The 20,796-nt window shown below is 40.9% G+C and overlaps 1 protein-coding gene across 1 annotated transcript; it reads left to right on the forward strand.

The window, feature by feature from the left end:
- The first annotated feature begins 2,568 nt into the window (after window positions 1-2,568).
- LOC134221198 (vanin-like protein 1) lies at window positions 2,569-20,512 on the forward strand. The gene is made up of 4 exons (XM_062700391.1): window positions 2,569-2,793; window positions 18,947-19,599; window positions 19,659-20,201; window positions 20,270-20,512. The coding sequence occupies exons 1-4, from the start codon at window positions 2,572-2,574 to the stop codon at window positions 20,397-20,399; spliced, it is 1,548 nt and encodes a 515-aa protein (XP_062556375.1). The 5' UTR covers window positions 2,569-2,571; the 3' UTR covers window positions 20,400-20,512.
- The last annotated feature ends 284 nt before the right edge of the window (window positions 20,513-20,796 follow it).

Here is a 20,796-nt window from a genome sequence, read left to right on the forward strand (position 1 = left end):
GGAAAATAAAGTGCACAATAAAGTGGGAGTTTTTCATTAGACAACTCGAGTGTTTTCTATCGCGGAGTGTCACGAGCGTAGAGCCGACCCTGAGGCTTGTTGAAGGGGGTCTCACCAGTGCTGGGAGTAACACGGCCCTGGCCCCCAGTAAGTTACAAATTCTAGCAGATTACTGTTAGAATACTCAAATTGAAGGTATAGGAATAGTAATGGAAACGGTATGGAAGTCCATTTCCAGTTCTAGCGATTGCTAGAACATGAGAAATAAAGAGAAAGATACAAAGTAGGAGAATGGAACGGACCTGGGATTGAATTCACGACCTCCTGCGTATGAGGCAGAAGCAGTAGCCATATGACTACCAAGCCCGTTTCGAAACAAGAGAGACCACGCACTGAACTGATTAATTTTATTACCGGCCGCGCAATGCAGAACAAAATAATTCAGCCGACCACGCGATCGTTCTGCTGTCCGAAACAAGAAAGATCATGCACTGAACTGATTAATTTTATTACCGGCCGCGCAATGCAGAACACAATAATTCGGCCGACCACGCGATCGTTCCGCTGTCCGAAACATGAAAGATCACGCACTGAACTGATTATTTTTATTACCGGCCGCGCAATGCAGAACACAATAATTCGGCCGACCACGCGATCGTTCCGCTGTCCGAAACAAGAAAGATCACGCACTGAACTGATTATTTTTATTACCGGCCGCGCAATGCAGAACACAATAATTCGGCCGACCGCGCGATCGTTCTGCTGTCCGAAACATGAGAGATCACGCACTGAACTCGTGAAAATAAAATGAATAAAAGCAAGTGAAAAACTCGATATTTACTTGCTGCACTTATCGGTCCTGTATACCCCGAGTAATGCGAAAAGGCCGACTTGAAAGATCTCCATCCTGTTAGATTTCGGTCGACTTCTTTTATTTCTTTATTGAGGCTACGCCGCCATGAGCCTCTGGGTCTACCTCTGCTGCAATGTCCAGCTAGATTCCAGCCTAGTGCTTGTTTACGGGTTTCGTTTCCGCCCCTATGTATGGTGTGGCCGACCCAGTCCCACTATCGTTCCCGAATTTCGGAAGCTGTCGGCCTCTGCTGACAACGACGATGGAGCTCGTTGTTTAAAATACAATTGTGAGGCTAACAAGAGCGAATTATTCGGATTTTTGTTCGTTCACTTATCTGCCTGTTTTTTAGATAGGTATTTGTTAAACTTGCTAAGCCAGCCCTTATTTTATTGATTCGTGCGCCTATCACCCTTATTCTTGTTTACGTACGAACGTGCTTTCAAACGAATGCTGATGCTCATTCTCGTTTACGCCAGTAAAATCAAATGGTGAAACTGCATTCGTTCGAAAGTTTCGTTCGTCCATAAACAAGAATAGGGGTGTATATCAATATTTAATTCCCAAATTCCGAATTTCTCAAATTTGATATATCGGTATTACTTGATCATCTGAATCAATTCAGATTTCGGTTCAACCTTGACAGCGCGCATGCGCCCTGACCCAACTTCGTATCCCCCAGTACCGATAATCTTATCAGCTACACAAATTATCCCATTTCCAATTTCAAAAAATGTTGAAAAATGTGGAGATTCAAAGCAAAATTTCCATTCACGTTTTTTGCAGGAGATGGTATTCACAGGGTCTCCAATTAGCCTTCCGAGCAAAGGCGTAGGATTGCCAATCCGGAGATGGCGAGTTCGATTCTCGGTCCGGTCTAGGATGTTTTCCAGTGGAAGACATTCTCGACTCCCCGGGCATAGTGTATCCATTGTACTTGCCACACCAGATTGAGCTAAAAATTAATAAATGAGAAAATGTTAATAAAATAGAAATTGGAAAGCGGGCCAAGTTCCAAGAATAGTGGCAATCAGTGTTGTAAAATGTCATTTGCATTCTTTTTCATAATTTTCCCAGAACTTTTTTTAGTGGTTAGCTATCAACTATCAAGTGTGGCCAACTTATAGCGCTTAAATGTGGCTACAACTTTGTCTAACAAGACATTGCTGTAAATATGTAATCTGGGGCGTGGGAGGCAAAATGTCATTCAAATGACATTATGTCAAATGACACGTGACATTTTGGAGAGATTTCACTCTCTAGCCTCAGATGTTATATTTAGAGTAATGTACCTTTGGACAAAAATATAACACTACTCAAGCGTTATGCGTGCATCTAAAATTTTGAAGTATATTTGGCTTCCGAAGAAAGTTATGAACAAATTAGTCAAATGACATGCAGATGACATTTTACAAGCCTGGTGGCAATGCATAGTAATTATTACAAAAATACGGCTGCATTATTGAATATTGATAAGCATATAATGAACTTCGTTAGATGGCAAAGGAAAATCAGTCTAAAACTTCACTTCCAAAGCGTATATAAAACAAATTGTTTCTGAACTGACTCAATCTGGTCTCATGATGAGATAAAATTGAATGATCACCTCGAATAAGATAAGAATCGAGAGTGATTGCATTGTAAGGGACTATACAATAAATTGAATTTTACGGCACTCGTCAGTTGTTCAAAAACAGTAACTGCAGTAGGGCGAATCAATGTTCATAAAGTATCTAACAGTTGTTCTGGGGTTTCAGTGTTTTATTAGTGCGGAAGCACTAGTAAGTTTGAGACATGGACAACAATCACGTATAACCGATGACAGTTACGTGGTTGGGGTAGTTGAATTTAGGGCCGAACTGGACAATATGCCTATAGCAACAAGAACTGGTATTCATCTGGAGGCGTACAAGGAGCTGATGCGATCCGATGAAGCGAAGGTGAGAACGAAATCCAGAACATTTTGATATACCTACTGATAATGAACTTCACTGCTACGATGTACCCTCGGAGGGTATGACTCAAAAGATCTCTAATAAGCATTTGAGCCGATGTCAGCAAAAGTGGTACATGTCTAGCATGGCCAATTTGACTTTTGGTGAAAATGGGTGTTTCGGTATTGTAGGAGTTGTTTTTTAAACGTGATTTTTTCTCTTAGATTTAAAAAGTTATTCATCTAGTAGTGCGAAGCAACATATCATATAATATACCAAACGAAAAATCATTACTGCTTGGCAAAATTGAACTTCGACAAGATAATCTTTTTTCACAAGGGAGGATGCACTTACGCGCGACCTACCACACGTGCTTAGAAATTGCTAAGCTACCACACAGAAGTGTATTGGACTCCACCAGTGAAGGTAATTTACCGACTAAACTCCCTTGGGCTCAACTCGTCACTTCCCCGTGTACGTGGTCAGCCTGCAAGTAACCCTTCGTTCGTCATCGGAGCCACCATTTCGGCCGCAACCATATTGCCTTGCGGTGCAGGAGACCAGGGACTTGTGACTCGGGAAGAGTACCTCGATAATCCTCGCTTACCTATCCGTAGACCGTTACAATGAATGTAACCATCGTCCACCATGTCCAGGTCTGGTGCCAGACCAGGACTGACAAACGTTACGTCAATCCATGGCTCGACCTCCCCTGTTCTGAACGTGCTTGCGGAACCATCATTGATTAACACTGCGTCGAGCTACGCTAGCGCCTCTAGTAACACTTCACCCCTTCAATTGGTGTAGCGGCTGTCCCACTCTACTTCCCAAGCGTTAAAATCTCCTGCTATGACTATCATCTATCTACGCTATGCTATATCATCTGGTTGAACTACTCTAACGATCACCTTGGTGGGGCATCGGAGCTACAATAGAACACACCATTGATCTTGGCTATCGCGAAATGTACCTCCTCTTGGATCGGATACCGCCTTGCCGTGTAAACTACCACCATCCTGGACCCGTCCGCCACCTAGTAGTCTTTATCGACAGAGACACCCCCCCCCCCCTACAGACAAAATTTAAAAAAAAATCGAGCCCTCTCAAATTAAAAAAAAATGTTCAGAAAACCTCCCCAGACAAATTTTCTGGCTACGCCACTGCCTGAATGAGATCCGTGGAATTTCTTGTGAGTTCACGGCGACAATCTAGCTTAGTATCGAAAAGCATCAGTTATCTCAACTGATTCAGGGCGATGCGCGCTAGCTGATGGTAAAGTTAAAGCTTCATTTTTGTTGGACAAAGAATTTCACCGTAAATCTATTTGATGGTTTAATGAAATTAATTGCAAACCTTTTTTTCTGTTCGAGTGTGCCACTGCGACCAGTTATTGTAGCATTCTCCACAACTTTAGTGTATAAGTGCATGTCGAATCTCTCCATTACTTTTGAGAAACAATGAAGTATCGGTTTCGATACAGTTCATGTTTTATTTTATTTAGACCTTTCACAGAGACCAATCTCATTGAAGACGCGCCCCTTATCAATAGAAAATCAATTCTTTGTTGAGAAAACAGAAGTGTAATACTATTATTTGGCCATGCATTGGAGCCCTAGCCAGATCCTCGTCCTGCTTCTAGAATATCACCATTTCCAGCTAAAAAAAAGTTCAGTAATAAGAATTTCCGTGTGTCCCTCTCACTACCATTATTCACCAGTTCATGAAGAGTTAAATACGTATTTGAACCCCTCAACCCCCGCTGCGTAAAGTTTAGCCTCAAACGGAGGGAATTCGGGTCTTTCAACCATCTGCAGGGTAAAGTTAATTTAGTAATATTTGTTTCAAAGACTGCTATTGGTAGCGAGGGCTAAATACGATGAATCCTTAATTACCACAACTTATTGTCCTTGCTTGAAAAATGGATTAAGCTAGGACTCGAGGCCTTCCGTAGCTACCATGCTAAAGGTGGCTGGGTTCGATTTCCGATCCAGTCTAGGAAGCCGAGGTCTTGGAAGGAAGGAAGGAAGCCGACAGGCTTGGAAATTTCCTCGACTTCCCTGGGCATAAATCGTATTAGCCTTATGATATACGAATGGCCCTCCTTAGCCGTGCGGTAAGACGCGCGGCTACAAAGCAAGACCATGCTGAGGGTGGGTGGCTTCGATTCCAGGTGCCGTTCTAGACAATTTTAGGATTGGAAATTGTCTCGACATCCCTGGGCCATAAAAGTATCATCGTGCTAGCCTCATGATATACGAATGCAAAAATGGTAACCTGGCTTAGAAACCTCGCAGTTAATAACTGTGGAAGTGCTTAATGAACACTAAGTTGTCCCAGTGTGGGGATTTTTATGATAAGTTATTCAGACTAAGGCCGAAGTTGCCTGTGCGGTATATAAGAGTCTTCTCCATTCGGCTCGGTCCATGGCTACACGTCGCCAACCACGCAATCTACGGAGGGTCCGCAAGTCATCTTCCACCTGATCGATCCACCTTGCCCGCTGCGCACCTCGCCTTCTTGTGCCCGTCGAATCGTTGTCGAGAACCATTTTCACCGGGTTACTGTCCAACATTCTGGCTTTTGTAGATTATCAGTTTTGTACGGCGGCGAACTCTATTCGATCGGAGCGTCTAGCGGAGTCCAAAGTACGTACTATTTCCAGCCACTATGCGTCTCCGAATTTCTCTGCTGGTATCATTTTCGGCAGTCACCAGTGAGCCCAAGTACACAAATTCTTCTACCACCACGATTTCGTCACCACTGATGCAAACTCGAGGTGAACCCCTTCCTATCATGTACTAAGTCTTCGACGTGTTGATGACTATTCCGATCCTCTTAGCTTCCCTCTTCAGTCTGATGTAGGCTTCCTCCATTTTCTCAAAGTTACGTGCAATAACATCTATGTCGTCGGCGAAGCTTAATAGCTGGACGTACTTATTAAAATTGTACCACCCATGTTAATCCCTGCTCTTCGTATTACCCCTTCCAAAACGATGTTGAATAGCAGACATGAAAGACCATCACCTCGCCGTAACCCTCTGCGGGTTTCGAAGGGACTCGAGAATGCCCCTGAAACTCGAACTACGCACATCACCTGATACATCGTCGCCTTGATCAACCGTATCAATTTATCCGGAAATCCGTTTTCGTGCATTAGCTGCCATGGCAAGTCCCGATCGATTGTATCATATGCGGCTTTGAAGCCGATGAATAGATGATGTGTGGGCACGCTGTATTCACGGCATTTCTGCAGTACTTGGCGAATGCCGAACACCTGGTCCGTGGTGGAGCGTTCGCCCATAAAACCCGCCTGGTACTGCACCACGAATTCCCTTGCAATTGGTGCAAGTCGACGGCATAAAATTTGGGATAGTACCTTGCAAGCGGTGTTCAGCAATGTAATTGCATGGTAGTTGCTACAATCCAGCTTATCGCCCTTTCTGTAGATGGGACTCAACACGCCTTCCATCCACTCCTGCGGTAACACTTCCTCCTACCAAATCTTGGTAATTCCCCAGTGCAGCCTCTAGCCAGTGCCTCACAACCGTGTTTAATTTAAATAGCTCTCCTGGTAGTTGGTCAACCCTAGGGGCTTTGTTGTTCTTCAGCCGGCCAATCTCCTTCTTGATTTCCTGGAGATCCGGTAGAATTATCTCCTGTGCGCGTTCTCCCAGGTCCATCAAAATACCACCATCTTCGTCCTTACGTGAACGGTTCAACTTCTCATAGAACTTTCGTGTGTTATTAGCGCGATACAGTTACTCCGTCTCTTCACGGTCTCGATCTTGCTTCTGGCGCTTTTTCCTCCGAAAAATCGAGTTTTGTCTGTTCCGCGCCCATTTATATCGTGCCACGTTCGCCCTCGTGTGATGTTGCAGCAATCTCGCTCATGCTGCAAGTTACAATTGATGCAGTTCGGTATGCTTTTTAAAAAACCTGAACTACTCCAATCGGAGTTCGCAATTAAACTGATTTATTCAACCTTAATTTACATTCGATTATCGTTTATCAAAAATGCCTAATCAACTATTCTAGCCGGACCTTTGGACCTGCCTATGTGTGCTGACCCAGCACAAAATGTGTCAGTGTGCACCGACGGTCGCGGCTTGCATCCGGTAGGTGCACCGTGACGGTGCACCGTGCACCGTGGTAATTGCTCCTCCTCTGGTGTTGAACCTCCTGGTTCTACGTCTGCGTCCTGGATGACGGTGGTTGATAAAAGGGTACTGGTATGGCGTGATGAACTTCTATGGGGTTGCCTAATATTGCCGGATTGATGTTTAACTTAGATGACTGTCGTTTAAGCCTTAAAAGAGTATAAATGACGCATATTATGATTATACAAGTGGTGGAGGAAAATCCTCCGACTATTATCCATTGATGAGCGGTTGTGGTACTTTGTAAAGTTTCCAGATGTTCCAAATTTTTGTGATGGAGTTTCTTCAGCCAATGAATATCGGTAGGTTGTTCGATATGTTGCTTGGAGACGTTCAAGCCGGTCGAAAATGAGAAGATTGGGTGTTCGACGGTTTCTAGTACTTGATTTGTGAATGATGTGTTTCGAATTGAAACGCTGCAATTTTGATATGTTATTAGGAATGATCCCATCAGTTGTCTGCTAGAGGTTCCGCAGGTGTTAGTGAGAGTATCATTGACCTCGTTTAATAACAATATCGTTGGACCCAATTCTGTTACTATGGGATGATGTGCGATAGATTCATAGCTACATCTACTATCGAGACCATTGATTATGTTGGCTATACAGTCATCTGTGGAAATATCTTTCAAATGATTGAGATTGCATAGGCTCCAATTGCCTAACTTTGCGCAAGAATCAGTTTTCATGTAAAGTTTACCATCACCTTGAAGATATTCTGAGCCTTCCAGTTTTATACGTAACGAATGAGTTATTACGGGTACTATTTTAAGATGCCGATATGTTGTGTTACTGAGGTTTGGGATGTTGATGATGTAGAGTATGGTTTCTCCGTCTGTTCCAATGGTGACGCTTGCAAATCCGAGAACTTCTTCTGCTAGGTCAGTTGATATGCCCTGATAACTAAGAATTTGATTAATGAGCCCTATTTCCTCAGGTCCGATCATTCTATCATTGACTATTCCTAACTTGAATTTTGAATTTTGAATTTTAATTATTTCTTGGTTAACAATATCGAGATTTAAAATAATGTGTAACAAATCGTTTCCTGCTCTAACTGCCAAGTGTGTTTTTGTCTCTTCCCTAATCAATTCGTTGATAGTGTCTGTCATGTTATTAAGTCCTTCGTATAAATTGTTGTTAATTGTAATTTGTCTATTGCTGTTTTGGGTCACCTGATGAATTCCTGAGTTGATTAGTTTGAGATCGTTTGCGTCTGGTGAGCCTGACATCCACTTCCAAGCTCTCCCGAGTGAGTCCCATCGTTTTTGTCGTCGATGTCTTGGTTGAATTTGTTCGAGGTTTGATTCTATTTCGTTGATTTTCCATTTCAGTAGTGCGGTCATGTCGGGGTCGTTGGTCTCTCTGGTAAGTATTTTTGTCTTAATGTCGTTTACAGCCCATTCTATTGTCGTCGTGTTGATCTTGTTTATAATTTTTGATTGTCCTGTGATAATTTTGCCTTTACTCAAGTGTATGACCGCTACATGTTCTTGGTTCAAATTCTGAATGTGTAAACTACCTAGAGTTGCCGGGATCCTGGAAGCAAATTAATGTTTTTCATATTAGATTTGTGTAGTTTTGCGTTATGCTCGTCCCTAAAGGTAACTTCGTTACTGTTCTGAACAAATCCCTTTCTAAACAATTTCCTATGTTTTGGCTTTATAATTTTGTCTTTAATATAAACTACTTGTCCGGGCGTTAATGTAGGAGCAGGTTGTCTTGTTTTATTTCTTCTTTCTAGCTGTTTAAATTGGGCTTCTTTAAGTCTAATTATTATTTCGTCATATGTCTTCTGTCGAATACGTTCTAATTCATCGGGGTCTATGCGTCTTTCAGGGTCTCTTTGATTTCCAAATAAAATTTCTTTAGGAGTTTTTAATGTGGATGAATGAATGGAATTGTTGTATTTTTCAACAACAATGTGGATGATATTGCGAGATGGCAAGTTTGGGGTGATTTGTTTTTGAAGTCTATATAATTCTAGGATAGTAGAGTGGAATCTCTCAACGGGTCCATTTACTTCAGATTTGCTATTAGGTGTAAGGTACACCGAAATATTCAAATCGAGTAATTTTCCTCTGATATCAGGCGACTGAAAAGCTCGCTCGTTATCCATTACGAGAGAATTGGGGATAATGAAAGAAGTAACAGTTTCCCATATTGCTTGCCCAACATGAGTACCGTGTCTGGATTTTATAGGAATCATGCGTCCATACTTACTAAATTTATCGATGCTTGATAAATAGTAGTTGGACTCTATTTGAAATATATCTATGTGAAGTATTTGGTAGGGATAATTAGGAATAGGTGTTTCTTGGATGGGGATTATGAGTGGCCGTCGATCATACTTCGAGGTATTACAATTGTCGCAAACTTTTATGTATCTCTTCAGATGTTGCATGATTTTTGGGAAATAAAATTCACGCAAAATCTGATATTTATTCTCTTGTATTCCGCGATGAGCTCTGTCATGTGTTTCGCGAATAATCCTCTCTTGTTCGTCAGCATCTGTAACATCTCGTAAAAGAGATTGAGTGAAACGTATCTTTAGGAGTCCGGGTCTGCTGAAATATTTTTTGAACACTTCCTGAAGTTGTCCTAGAATTTCCTCAGAAGTGTACAAGCCATTTGTTTTAGTTGGATCGCAAAATTCTTTAAGTATGGTGGTGAAAATTTGTTCATTGAATCTTGTTCTTCTGATTAAAATTCTACGATAACCGGGAAATGGATTGGTTACTATGGTTTCCGGATTAGTTGTAGTTGTTTCAAGTATTATTTGCGAGCGAAAGCTGTTCAAGGGTGCTTCAGTGGAGATAATATAATTGGAATCGTCATCCTCAGCTGAATGCTGAGTTGGGGTTAAAGAACAAATTTGAATTCGACTTAACGCGTCGGCTACCACGTTCGATTTTCCGGGTTTGTATACAATTACGTGATCATGCTCATTGATAAAGTTTTTCCAATTCATTAATTTCTTGTTCGTACTTTTTGGAGAAAGATCATGAGTAAGCGGCTGGTGATCAGTGTAAATTATAACTTTTTGACCATAGAGGTAATTTCTAAAAACTTTTAAAGCCCATACAATCGCAAGAAGCTCCTTTTCGGTAGCGCTGTAAGCTTCTTCAGTTTTGTTCAAAGTTCGAGACGCAAAATGGATCGGTCTATCATTTCCAGTAGTTCCTTGGCTTAAAACAGCGCCTAGCGCAAAATCGGATGCGTCTGTGGTTAAGCAGAAAGGTTTTTCGGGGTCAGGATGCGTCAATATGTCACTTCCAGACAGGATTTGTTTCAAGTGTTCGAAACAAGTTTTTTCCTCTTGGTTGAGATTTATGCGTCTAACAGACGTTCCCTCCCCTCTTAAGAGTTTAGTTAAGGGTTTCGCAATTTTCGAAAAGTCCTTAACAAACCTCCGATAATAACCCATCATTCCTAGAAATCCTCTGAGTTGCCTCAGATTTCTAGGTTCCGGATATTTTCTAATAGCTTCAACCTTCTCCATGTTTGGTTTTATTCCTTTGTCGGTTATTATATAACCCAGAAATTCTACGGAATGGTGTAGAAATTCAGATTTATCTAACTGAACTTTCATGTTTGCCTCGTGTAACGTTTTAAGAACTTTTCCCAAATTTTCCAAGTGTTCCTGTAATGATTTCCCGAATACAATTACGTCGTCTATGTAAACATGCGGTAAGACGCGCGGCTACAAAGCAAGACCATGCTGAGGGTGGCTGGGTTCGATTCCCGGTGCCGCTCTAGGCAATTTTCGGATTGGAAATTGTCTCGACTTCCCTGGGCATAAAAGTATCATCGTGCTAGCCTCATGATATACGAATGCAAAAATGGTACCGTCAACTGGGGGGAAGATGATCATTGAGGTGAAGATGATCATTTGATGTGTCAGTCAAAAGTGCCAAATTTTTTTATGAAACGGTAGTCAACAATATTCTCCGTTCAAGTAATGTTACCCCTAGGTAGAAATCCGAGTTTTTCGATTATAATCATGAAAATGTATTTTGTGGAAAAAAGAGAGAGATAGTCATAAATGACGCTATTTTCGTTTCAAATATTGACTTCTTAGACTTCTTTACGTAGTAAATTCAACATTCATACAAATAACCTAGTGTATTTTGACTACTAGGTCATAATGGTTTTAGTAGAGCTGTCTTGATCAACTTCACCCCAAACCAGTTTATTCAAAAAATGTGTGATAAATTAATTTATTTTAATAAATGCGAACGCATTTCAAAAAACTAAAGTTGTTGATTATTGCAACGTATAGCAGTACATGTTTTGAAAATATTTGTTTCGATTTAAAATGTAAACACACATTGTTATTGCATGTTTTGTCTTAAAAATGATCATCTTCCCCCCAGTTGACGGTAACCTGGCTTATGGAACGTACACACGGTCAAGCAGTTTGACCAACATTGACTCCACCTCTCGTTTGTTCCAACATCCATGAAGTTTTACTAACAGCGGCACGAACAATCAATTTATTCGACCAACAATATCACACACGAACGACCGGAGCGCTAACTTGAGCATCAACCATCAAAAAATATATGGGGGTTTGTGCAACTTCACTACAAATGCTCAAACATGTTCGGCGATCCTTGACTCCACCCCCGACAACTCAAACCAAAATCAAACCGTTTTAATTTTTTCCAACCGAGCCGCCAACTGTCAAATGGTTGTTCGAACAACTTCACACACGTTCCAACAAAGCAGCAACTGAAGCGTTTTCTTGGGGGTGGAGTCAATGTTCGTCGAACTGCTTGACTGGTGTGTACGTAGCATTAGAAACCTCGCAGCTAATAACTGTGGAAGTGCTTAATGAACATTAAGCTGCGAGGCGGCTCTGTCCCAGTGTGGGGATGTAATGCCAATAAGAAGAAGAAGAAGAAGATGTAAACATAGCAACGTTTCCCAATATGATGCCTTAACACATCGTCTATAGATCTTTGAAAAATAGCTGGCGCATTTTTCAAGCCAAATGGCATACGAAGAAATTCGTATTTTCCATAATTGAGCGATTCCAAGCAACAGCATCAAAATTTAAGAAAATTTTTAATTCATGATTTTCTATTGAGTTGAAACTTTGCACAGTTTTTCAATTTCATCTAAATCGTCATTTTTCGATATCAAATCTTCATATTGAGTCACGACTAACTTTTCAAAAGGGTGTATGTGAAAATGGTTCAAAAATATTTAAAAAGCTGCACAGCAAAAACGGAATGTTCGATTGTTATGATTTTTTCAGCAAAGTTAGACAACTAAATGGTGATTCTTAAGAAAATGTGCACAGTAAAAAAATTTTTTTGCCTTTAAAAATATCATTTTGTCACAAAAACTCAAATATCTCAAAACCCTATCTTTTTTCGAACGTAATTTTTTAGGGAAAACGGTCCATTATATTAGCTATCTACCATAAAAATTTGGTGATGGTAAACTAATAAACAAAAAAGTTATGACATTTCAAACATTTCACAATTTTCACATATAGTAAAAAAAAAAAAATTTCCGTGTATTTTTTTCTTTTTTTCAAGAATCGCAGTTTGATGCTGATTTTATTGTTAAGGGCCTTGCGTGAGTTAAACAAGTTGTTTGTATGATATTCCATATTTATGTATTCATCGATATTATGTATATTATATGTATAAATATTATATGTATAAATAAATAAAAATGAATTAATATTATCCTAAGTATTAAATTAAATGTGGCAGTTACACAATGTTGTTATAGAAACTCTAAGAGTTTTGGGTTTAAATTTTGGTATGGGTTATGATATCATGAAAACAGTTTATTAATACTTATTTTTTATTTATTTTTATTCAAATTTTTTAAAATATCGAACACTTTTGAATTATTATCAGCACAGTTTGAGTATAGTTTTGCTTTAATTTTATTTTCCGACAATGGAATGAAACAGTGAAATTTTTGGGTTCCTTGGATCGTTTTCGCGTTATTAAATTGCTCGCTGAGCTCTGAAGCCTTTATTTCGTACTCTTCAGTAGTAGTAAAACAAAATGATAATTTGGTTAAATCTTTTTCTTTTCTACGATTTGCCCAATCAAAAAGTTCTTTCGCAGTTTAATTGGATGCTCACGTTCTTTGGCTAAACTTGCTCTTGTGGCCATGCGCTTTATTGTTCCTCCAATAGCATCACAAGGACCTTTGCCATGTGATGTAGCAAAAAAATGCCATTCTGCATCAATTCCGTACATTGATTTAAATTGACATAGGCTCGAAAAATTCTTACGATTTTTGAAACAGATTTCGCTGATGGTACGGTGGCAAGGCTCTTAGCACTTAATACTTCTGGTAATTCCTCAGTTGTTGTCGATACATCTGGCAATTCCTCAGATGCTGTCGTTTTCCGAACTTCCTGCGCTCTGCTCAACCGATGATATACAGATTGCTCTTTTGTCAACGTTTAGACGGCAGGACGTGCAAATGCGTAAATTTGTATTCAATGTGGACATTGGAGTATAACCAGTCGCTTTCAGTTTATCTATGGTGCTTTCGGTGAGATTTCGTAACTCTTTTGAACACTTTTTTCCGTCAAACGGCCTACAACAGTTGAGAAAGCGGCTACTCATGTTGTTCGTAATATTTCAATAAACAAAATCACTTTTAAGTTTTTGCTGACTAGTTTGGTGTCATTTGCTTGACTGAAGAAAAAAATTACTATAAGATCTTTAACAACCTTAGTAGTAGTAATTTTTGCTTTTTCGTGAGCATTGTCATGGTATGTACCTATCATGCATTTGTTGTTGTTGAAGATACCCGTTTCCTCCCGATCATAAAGTCTATTCTCTAAGAGGTATATTTTTGCAGGTAAACTATAGACGTACACGTGTATATAAATCTTTGATTTTGCAGCTTTTGTCTTAAAAATAACATTTCTGATATGTTTCTATCAACGTTATTATCAACAGGTTTCAACACTATTAAAAGAATTTTTCGCCAGTCACGTGCAATGAAAATTATGACACTATCAATACTTTTGATCACAACACTGGATCGTGTCTAAGTTTCTTATAGATGCTATGAATAATTAAATCAAAATATCATGAAAACAACTTGTTTAAATCACGTCCCTTAACAATAAAATCTGCATCAAACTGCAATTCTCGAAATAACTTACACAGAAAAAATTTTTTTTACTAAATGTGAAAATTGTGAAATGTTTGAAATGTCATAACTTTTTTGTTTATTAGTTTACCATCACCAAATTTTTATGGTAGATAGCTAATATAATGGACCGTTTTCCTAAAAAATTACGTTCGAAAAAAGATAGGGTTTTGAGATATTTGAGTTTTGTGACAAAATGATATTTTTAAAGGCAAAAAAAATTTTTTTACTGTGCACATTTTCTTAAGAATCACCATTTTGTTTTCTAACTTTGCTGAAAAAATCATAACAATCGAACATTCCGTTTTTACTGTGCAGCTTTTTAAATATTTTTGAACCATTTTCACATACACCCTTTTGAAAAGTTAGTCGTGACTCAATATGAAGATTTGATATCGAAAAATGACGATTTAGATGAAATTGAAAAACTGTGCAGAGTTTCAAATATTTTCGAAATGGTCGCTCAGGATCGACTGACATGCCCCCGTGGAATGCCTCAATTGACCGAAAATGCCGTTTTTTCAATATCTTCCTGCCTCATCTTTATCTGATGGAATCCAGATGCGAGATCGAGGGTGCTAAAATATTTATTGCCACCTAATTGGTCAATTGTGTTTCCAATTTCTGGCATGGGGTATTTATCAGGCATAGTCTTGTCATTCAACTTTCGGTAGTCTATAACAAGACGAAACTTTTTTTCGCCTGAAGCGTCCATCTTTTTTGGAACTATCCAAACGGGTGAGTTCCAGGCTGATCTAGATGGTCTAATTATACCATCATTGAGAAGCCTTTCAATTTGTTTTTCAACTTCTGTCTTGTATGCCATTGGATAAGGATACGTCTTCTGATAAATAGGTATGTCGTCCGTGGTTCTAATCCCACATTCGACATTCGTTGTGCAAGATAATTTCCTGTTAGGGTTGTGAAAAACGTCTTGATTATTATTCAAAATTGGAATCAATAAGCTTTTTTCAGTTTCATTGAGATGAGAAATCCTGATTTTTTCACAAATGTTCAAGGTTTCTGTTTTGTGAACCGATCTCCTCAAGGTAGGAGTTGGTGTGTAGAATTTCAATGGTATAATTTTCAACAAGTCGGAATCACATTTCACTTTGAGAATTTTTTTTGCACTTATTAAGTTAAATCTACTTCCAAAAATAATTTCGGTGCCGATTATCCCGTCAAAGAAGGGATGGAAATCGAGTACCAAAAAATTGAATTTCTCCTGCAGAAGTGGATGAAAAATGTCTAGCGAAATACATTCTTTAATCTTCTCACTTCCAGTGACCCCTCTAATATTTTGTTCGCGCATAATTTCAATTGGCTTGCCTGATGCAAGAGCCCATTTCCTAGAAATAACATTTACATTCGCACCACAATCAACGAGCATTTTTATTGCCCCTGCTGAGGTGGGGACTTCAATGTACGGCAATGATTTAATTTTCTGGTTCATTCGAACCATTTTGTGACCCATTCGGTGTCCTCTAAAAAAGTAATTTGTTCATCTTGCTGAGTATCCTGTATGGTATCCTGATCTTCCAAATCTTCGGTTAAATTTTCAAGTGGTTCTATGTGGTCCTCATCATTAAAGAATTCTTTGCTCAGTTCGAGCTGCTCTTCGTACCATTTGCCGTACTCCTCGGGGTTCAAACATTCCTCCAGAGTATGGGCAGTACGTTTGGCGTGAGGATCGTGAGCTCTCATCGAGTCACTAGGTCCTCTACGTTGTCCGGTTGGCCTATTGCCGTAATTAACATGATGGGTACGGATAGTGCTCGTATCCATAGGTTCAGTACGTGGCTGTGCTTGAACAAAAGTTCTGTTCGGTGCAAAGACGTTTGGTTGACTCAAATTTCTATTCTGACTAAACACATTTGGTTGAACGAATGCACGATGTGGGTTGAAATTGAAAGATTGCATGCGCGGTTGAGCGAACTGCCGTGGTGCTGCAACCGGTGGAATTCTATTCGAAACATTTTGACGCGGGGGGACTGGTGGTTTTTCTGAATGTTTAAATCCAGGCAGTGCATTCGGTTGCCGGGGTGCTGGTGATGGAATCGGATGCCAAGATGGCATGTTTACTGGGGCGTTTCTTGCATCCAGATTTAAATAGTCAACACAGTAGCTGTAAGCTTGCGCTAAGCTCTGTGGACGATAGTTCTTGCAAAATCGCGAAAGTGGATCTCCTAATCCTCTTATGAAGGTATCTAGTGCAATTTGATTGTAAAGCCGCATTAGTATAAGTTCGTGACCCTTCCATTGATCATCCATGGAAATTGCTGAACTTATGAGGGTTACAAGTTCGCGGACCCTACTGTAGTAGCTCTCGATGCTTTCCAATTTGTTTCTTATTAAAGATTTCAGCTGATTGTCAAGAGTCATAAGGTCTCTTTTATCAGCGTAGTAAAGTTTTAGAACGTCTTTTATGTTTTCCCATTGAGTTGGGGTGTTGCTAGTGATGAGCGCATCATTAGCTTCACCCTTAATTTTCCGTCTAATAGTTTTGATTAAAAGATGGTATTGGAAACTATTCTTCAAATCGTCGAATAATTCCAAAACATCCTCTACATCTAACATCCACTGACTCAAGTCTCGTGGATTTCCGCTGAAGTCGGGAAGATCTCTTACAATCTGAGGAATCTTACCGCGATCTTCGAAACCAATAGTACGGTCTATAACGAACCGTGATTGAAGAGCATTCGGGGGATTCGGTATAGGTATTGATTGAGGTGAAATGATTGGATCTGGAATTGGATTTTGCGTAACGTTAAGTCGCCATTCTGAGAGAAAGATTACTAAATAATTGATAAAAAGGCTCAATTTTTGGATACGGAAATAAAGGATTCTATTTTGCGACAAAAATGAATTCGTAGTTTCACTATTTTCTAACACTTTTCACTACACTTTAGCACTTTTCACTCACTTCACTGTGTTCTGATTTATTATTCGGAATATTTTATGTTAGTTTGGGTTGATTTTTGTGATATATTAGGGACTTCGATACCGTGGGTCGGTCGTCCTCCCTCTGAATTAGTACGGGTTATGAATTTACGCACTAACAGCAGGCGGTGCGGTTTTAGCTTAAATCTATTTCTTTCTGTGTTAAAATACTCACAGTAGTAAGGGAAGCAGGGCTTGCATTATCCCTGTCGGTGACAAACGATTAGACCTCCAAGTCACAAATCCACGGGTTGGGTTTCCTTCTTCAGTGCACCTCTTCGCTGTACTCCAGGACGCAAGTCGGCTGACTATGGCAGCGATCGGAGTTAGATCCGGGACGCTGGAGCTCGTTCAGAAGCTAAAGGTGGCTTTATACAATTACTGTTCAGGTCCCAGCTTCGGGCGCCAGTTACAATTGATGCAGTTCGGTATGCTTTTTAAAAAACCTGAACTACTCCAATCGGAGTTCGCAATTAAACTGATTTATTCAACCTTAATTTACATTCGATTATCGTTTATCAAAAATGCCTAATCAACTATTCTAGCCGGACCTTTGGACCTGCCTATGTGTGCTGACCCAGCACAAAATGTGTCGGTGTGCACCGACGGTCGCGGCTTGCATCCGGTAGGTGCACCGTAACTGGTGGTGGTAACTGGTGGTAAAGCATACCGAACTGCATCAATTGTAACTGGCGCCAGTTACAATTGATGCAGTTCGGTATGCTTTTATTCTTCTCTTCCACTAACTGCTCACATTCGCCGTCATACCAGTCGTTTCTCTGACCCGGGGGCACCGTGCCAAGTGCATAGGTTGCGGTGCTACCAATGGTGGATCGAATATCTCTCCAGCCATCTTCAAGCTACGCTGCGTCTAGCTGCTCTTCCGTTGGGAGTGCCACTTCCAGCTGCTGCGCGTATTCTTGGGCTAATCTACCGTCTTGTAGCCGCCCAATGTTAAGCCGCGCCGTCCGACTTCGACGCGTGTTGTACACCGTCGAGAGTTTTGAGCGCAGGCATACAGCAACGAGGTAGTGGTCGGATTCAATATTCGCACTACGGTAAGTGCGGACGTTCGTGATGTCGGAGAAGAATTTACCGTAATCGACGAAGAACGTGGTCGATTTGGTTTTCCGGTTCTTGGTTAGGTGATCTCCATATTGTGGATATTTTTGCGGGGAAAGAAGGTGCTTCGGACTACCATTCCGCGGGAGGCTGTAAAGGTTATGCATCGTTGGCCGTTGCCATTCGATACGGTGTGCAGACTATCCGGTCCGATGACCGGTCTATATATTTCCTCCCTTCCTACCTGTGTGTTCATGTCACCGATGACAATTTTGACGTCCCGCAGTGCCTAGCGACTAGCAGTTCCATGTTCCAAGCTTCCAATCGTGATCCTTTATTCATCGCCTAGGTCTTTGCCGATTATATCGAGTCGCATTATCCCTTACATTGTTCGTAATTATTGGTTTCCATGCGGCTTATCGGGCCTGCGCCAACCTCCTGTCTCGTCGGAGGGCCGTCGTGTCAGGGCTGTTTAGCGTCCCACCTGACACAAGGACTTAAGCTTGTGCGCTTTGAGCGGCACACAGTCGCTTTGGTGGGGCCTACTTGCGGATACATGTAGCTTTTTATAGGAATTTAACAGGGCCCACTGTCAACCCCCCACCCCTCCCACCACATCCTAGGCAAGCCCCACAACTCGCAGATGGCCTGGGGAGGAATCGTCAAACCCTTGAACATAGTCCCTGCTGCCCGCCATCCCCAGTGTAGGGATGTAATGCCAATAAGAAGAAGAAGAAGATACGAATGCAAAAACGGTAACTCGGCTCAGAAGCTTCGCAGCTCGGTTTGGTAGATTTTATTCCGTAACACAATTGCAAACACAATTGATACAAAGAAATAACTGCCCTTTGTTCGTTCCAGCTAACCGACATCGTAGTGTTTCCCGAGCTCACGCTCAACAGTCTAGAGGATCCCGTCACAGTTCCGAACCCAGATGATTCCATTATCCCGTGCGAACCAGACTCTCCGGATCTCATCTCCCAACTTTCATGCCTAGCCATCGAAGTAGGCAAATACATCGTCATTAATCTATCCGAAACATCGGACTGCGATTCCCTGCCAGCCAACGATCCGCGACCTTGTGATCCGACCGCCGACCTTCGGTTTAATACTAACGTTGTGTTCGATCGGAATGGTACCGTCATAGCACGTTACCGCAAGTTCAATCTCTTCCAAGAACCGGGCACGAACGTTACCTACCTGCCGGAGCTCGTCACATTCGATACCGACTTTGGGGTTCGGTTTGGGGTGATGACCTGCTTCGATCTACTGTTCGTCGACCCTACGCTACAGCTCGTCAAATTGGGAGTGAAGGACTTCGTTTTTCCCGCTTGGTGGGTATCTGAACCGCCCTTCTTAACGTCTGTACAGATTTTCGAGAGCTGGGCGTACGGGAATAACGTTAACTTGATCGTTTCTGGAACTAACAAAAATCTGGCTGGAAGCACCGGCACTGGAGTCTTCAATGGACGTAACGGAGCCGTATTTTCGTTAATAACTGGAGAGGCTACACGGTAATCGCTTCTTTAGATTCTATTTCCCATTCTTCTAAATTGAATGTTATGCTTTTCAGGAAAATTTTCCCGGTTCGAGTTCCCAAGTTTCAAGACATCGACAACTCACCTACAGTATCGCTACAAAACCAATCTGAAACAGTTTCTGGTCGATACGAAGGGAACTTGCTCAATGAAATCCACATGGGAACAGATTTCCCAGAAAGATTTACAACAGTCCTAATCTATCCCGAGCAAACGATTAAAGTATTCAACCGAACTGTTTGCAATGGAGACTTCTGCTGTGATTTCTTCATCGACTTCGAAACGGATTCTATGCAGAACGTTTCCCATCTCTATCGGCTAAGTGCTTTCGATGGAGTACGCACCTTCCAAGGTTACGCCGATGCACACGTATCGATATGTGGAGTCATCACTTGTCTTGACGAAACGTTATCAAGCTGCGGACTTCCCAACTACGGTAACTCAAACTATTTCAAGTTCAACGAAGTATCAATCTCAGGTAGCTTCATTGCAAACGGAACGTTGGTCATGCCCAGCAGCTTAGATGATCAATTCCATTCGTTAGATGCGAAGCACTATCAGTTTTATTCAACTGTAAAGTGAGTCAATTTTAACCAAACTTGTCGAACATTGAACCACTGAACTGTAATTCTAAATTATTTTCCAGCTATACGAATGATCGCCAACTCGTTCAACTCACATTGAACAGTTCGATATCAAACGTTCAGACATTCGGTATCTACGCATTCAATCATAAGGATTTTGAGTTCTACATTCCGGATGCATCACCACCATAAGCCCAAATGATGATGAAGCTGGTTGTATTGTATGGTTAATGCATTCGAGTGGTTTATATCCTTAGTAATTTTAGTTATAGTCAGTGTCATGTTATGAAAATAAAATGAATAAAAGCCGAAAAGTGAAAAACTCGATAAGTATATTGTCACTTTATAAGTATGAATGGGTTCTGTACACCTCGAGTGGTTCAAAGGACCAACTGCGATGAGTTTTATCCTGGGCGATGTCCAGCTATCGCCTTAACCTATTGCAAGTTAGATTTCGGTCGACTTCTTTCTTTATTGAGGCTACATCATCGCGATAATCCTCTGGGTCTGCCTCTGCTGCGATGTCCAGTTGGGTTCCAGTCTAACGCGGGGGGATACTGTATTGTGTTTATTATGCAGTAGAAGAAAA

This window comes from Armigeres subalbatus, chromosome 3 (assembly GCF_024139115.2).
Source record: "Armigeres subalbatus isolate Guangzhou_Male chromosome 3, GZ_Asu_2, whole genome shotgun sequence".
In the NCBI taxonomy this organism is placed as follows: Eukaryota; Metazoa; Arthropoda; class Insecta; order Diptera; family Culicidae; genus Armigeres; species Armigeres subalbatus.

Excerpts from the sequence above, each read along its gene's own strand:
- LOC134221198 (XM_062700391.1), top strand. The coding sequence starts at position 2,572 with ATGTTCATAAAGTATCTAACAGTTGTTCTGGGGTTTCAGTGTTTTATT. Across the intron at positions 2,794-18,946 it reads TGCGATCCGATGAAGCGAAG|CTAACCGACATCGTAGTGTT; the intron begins GTGAGAACGAAA and ends TGTTCGTTCCAG. Across the intron at positions 19,600-19,658 it reads ATAACTGGAGAGGCTACACG|GAAAATTTTCCCGGTTCGAG; the intron begins GTAATCGCTTCT and ends TATGCTTTTCAG.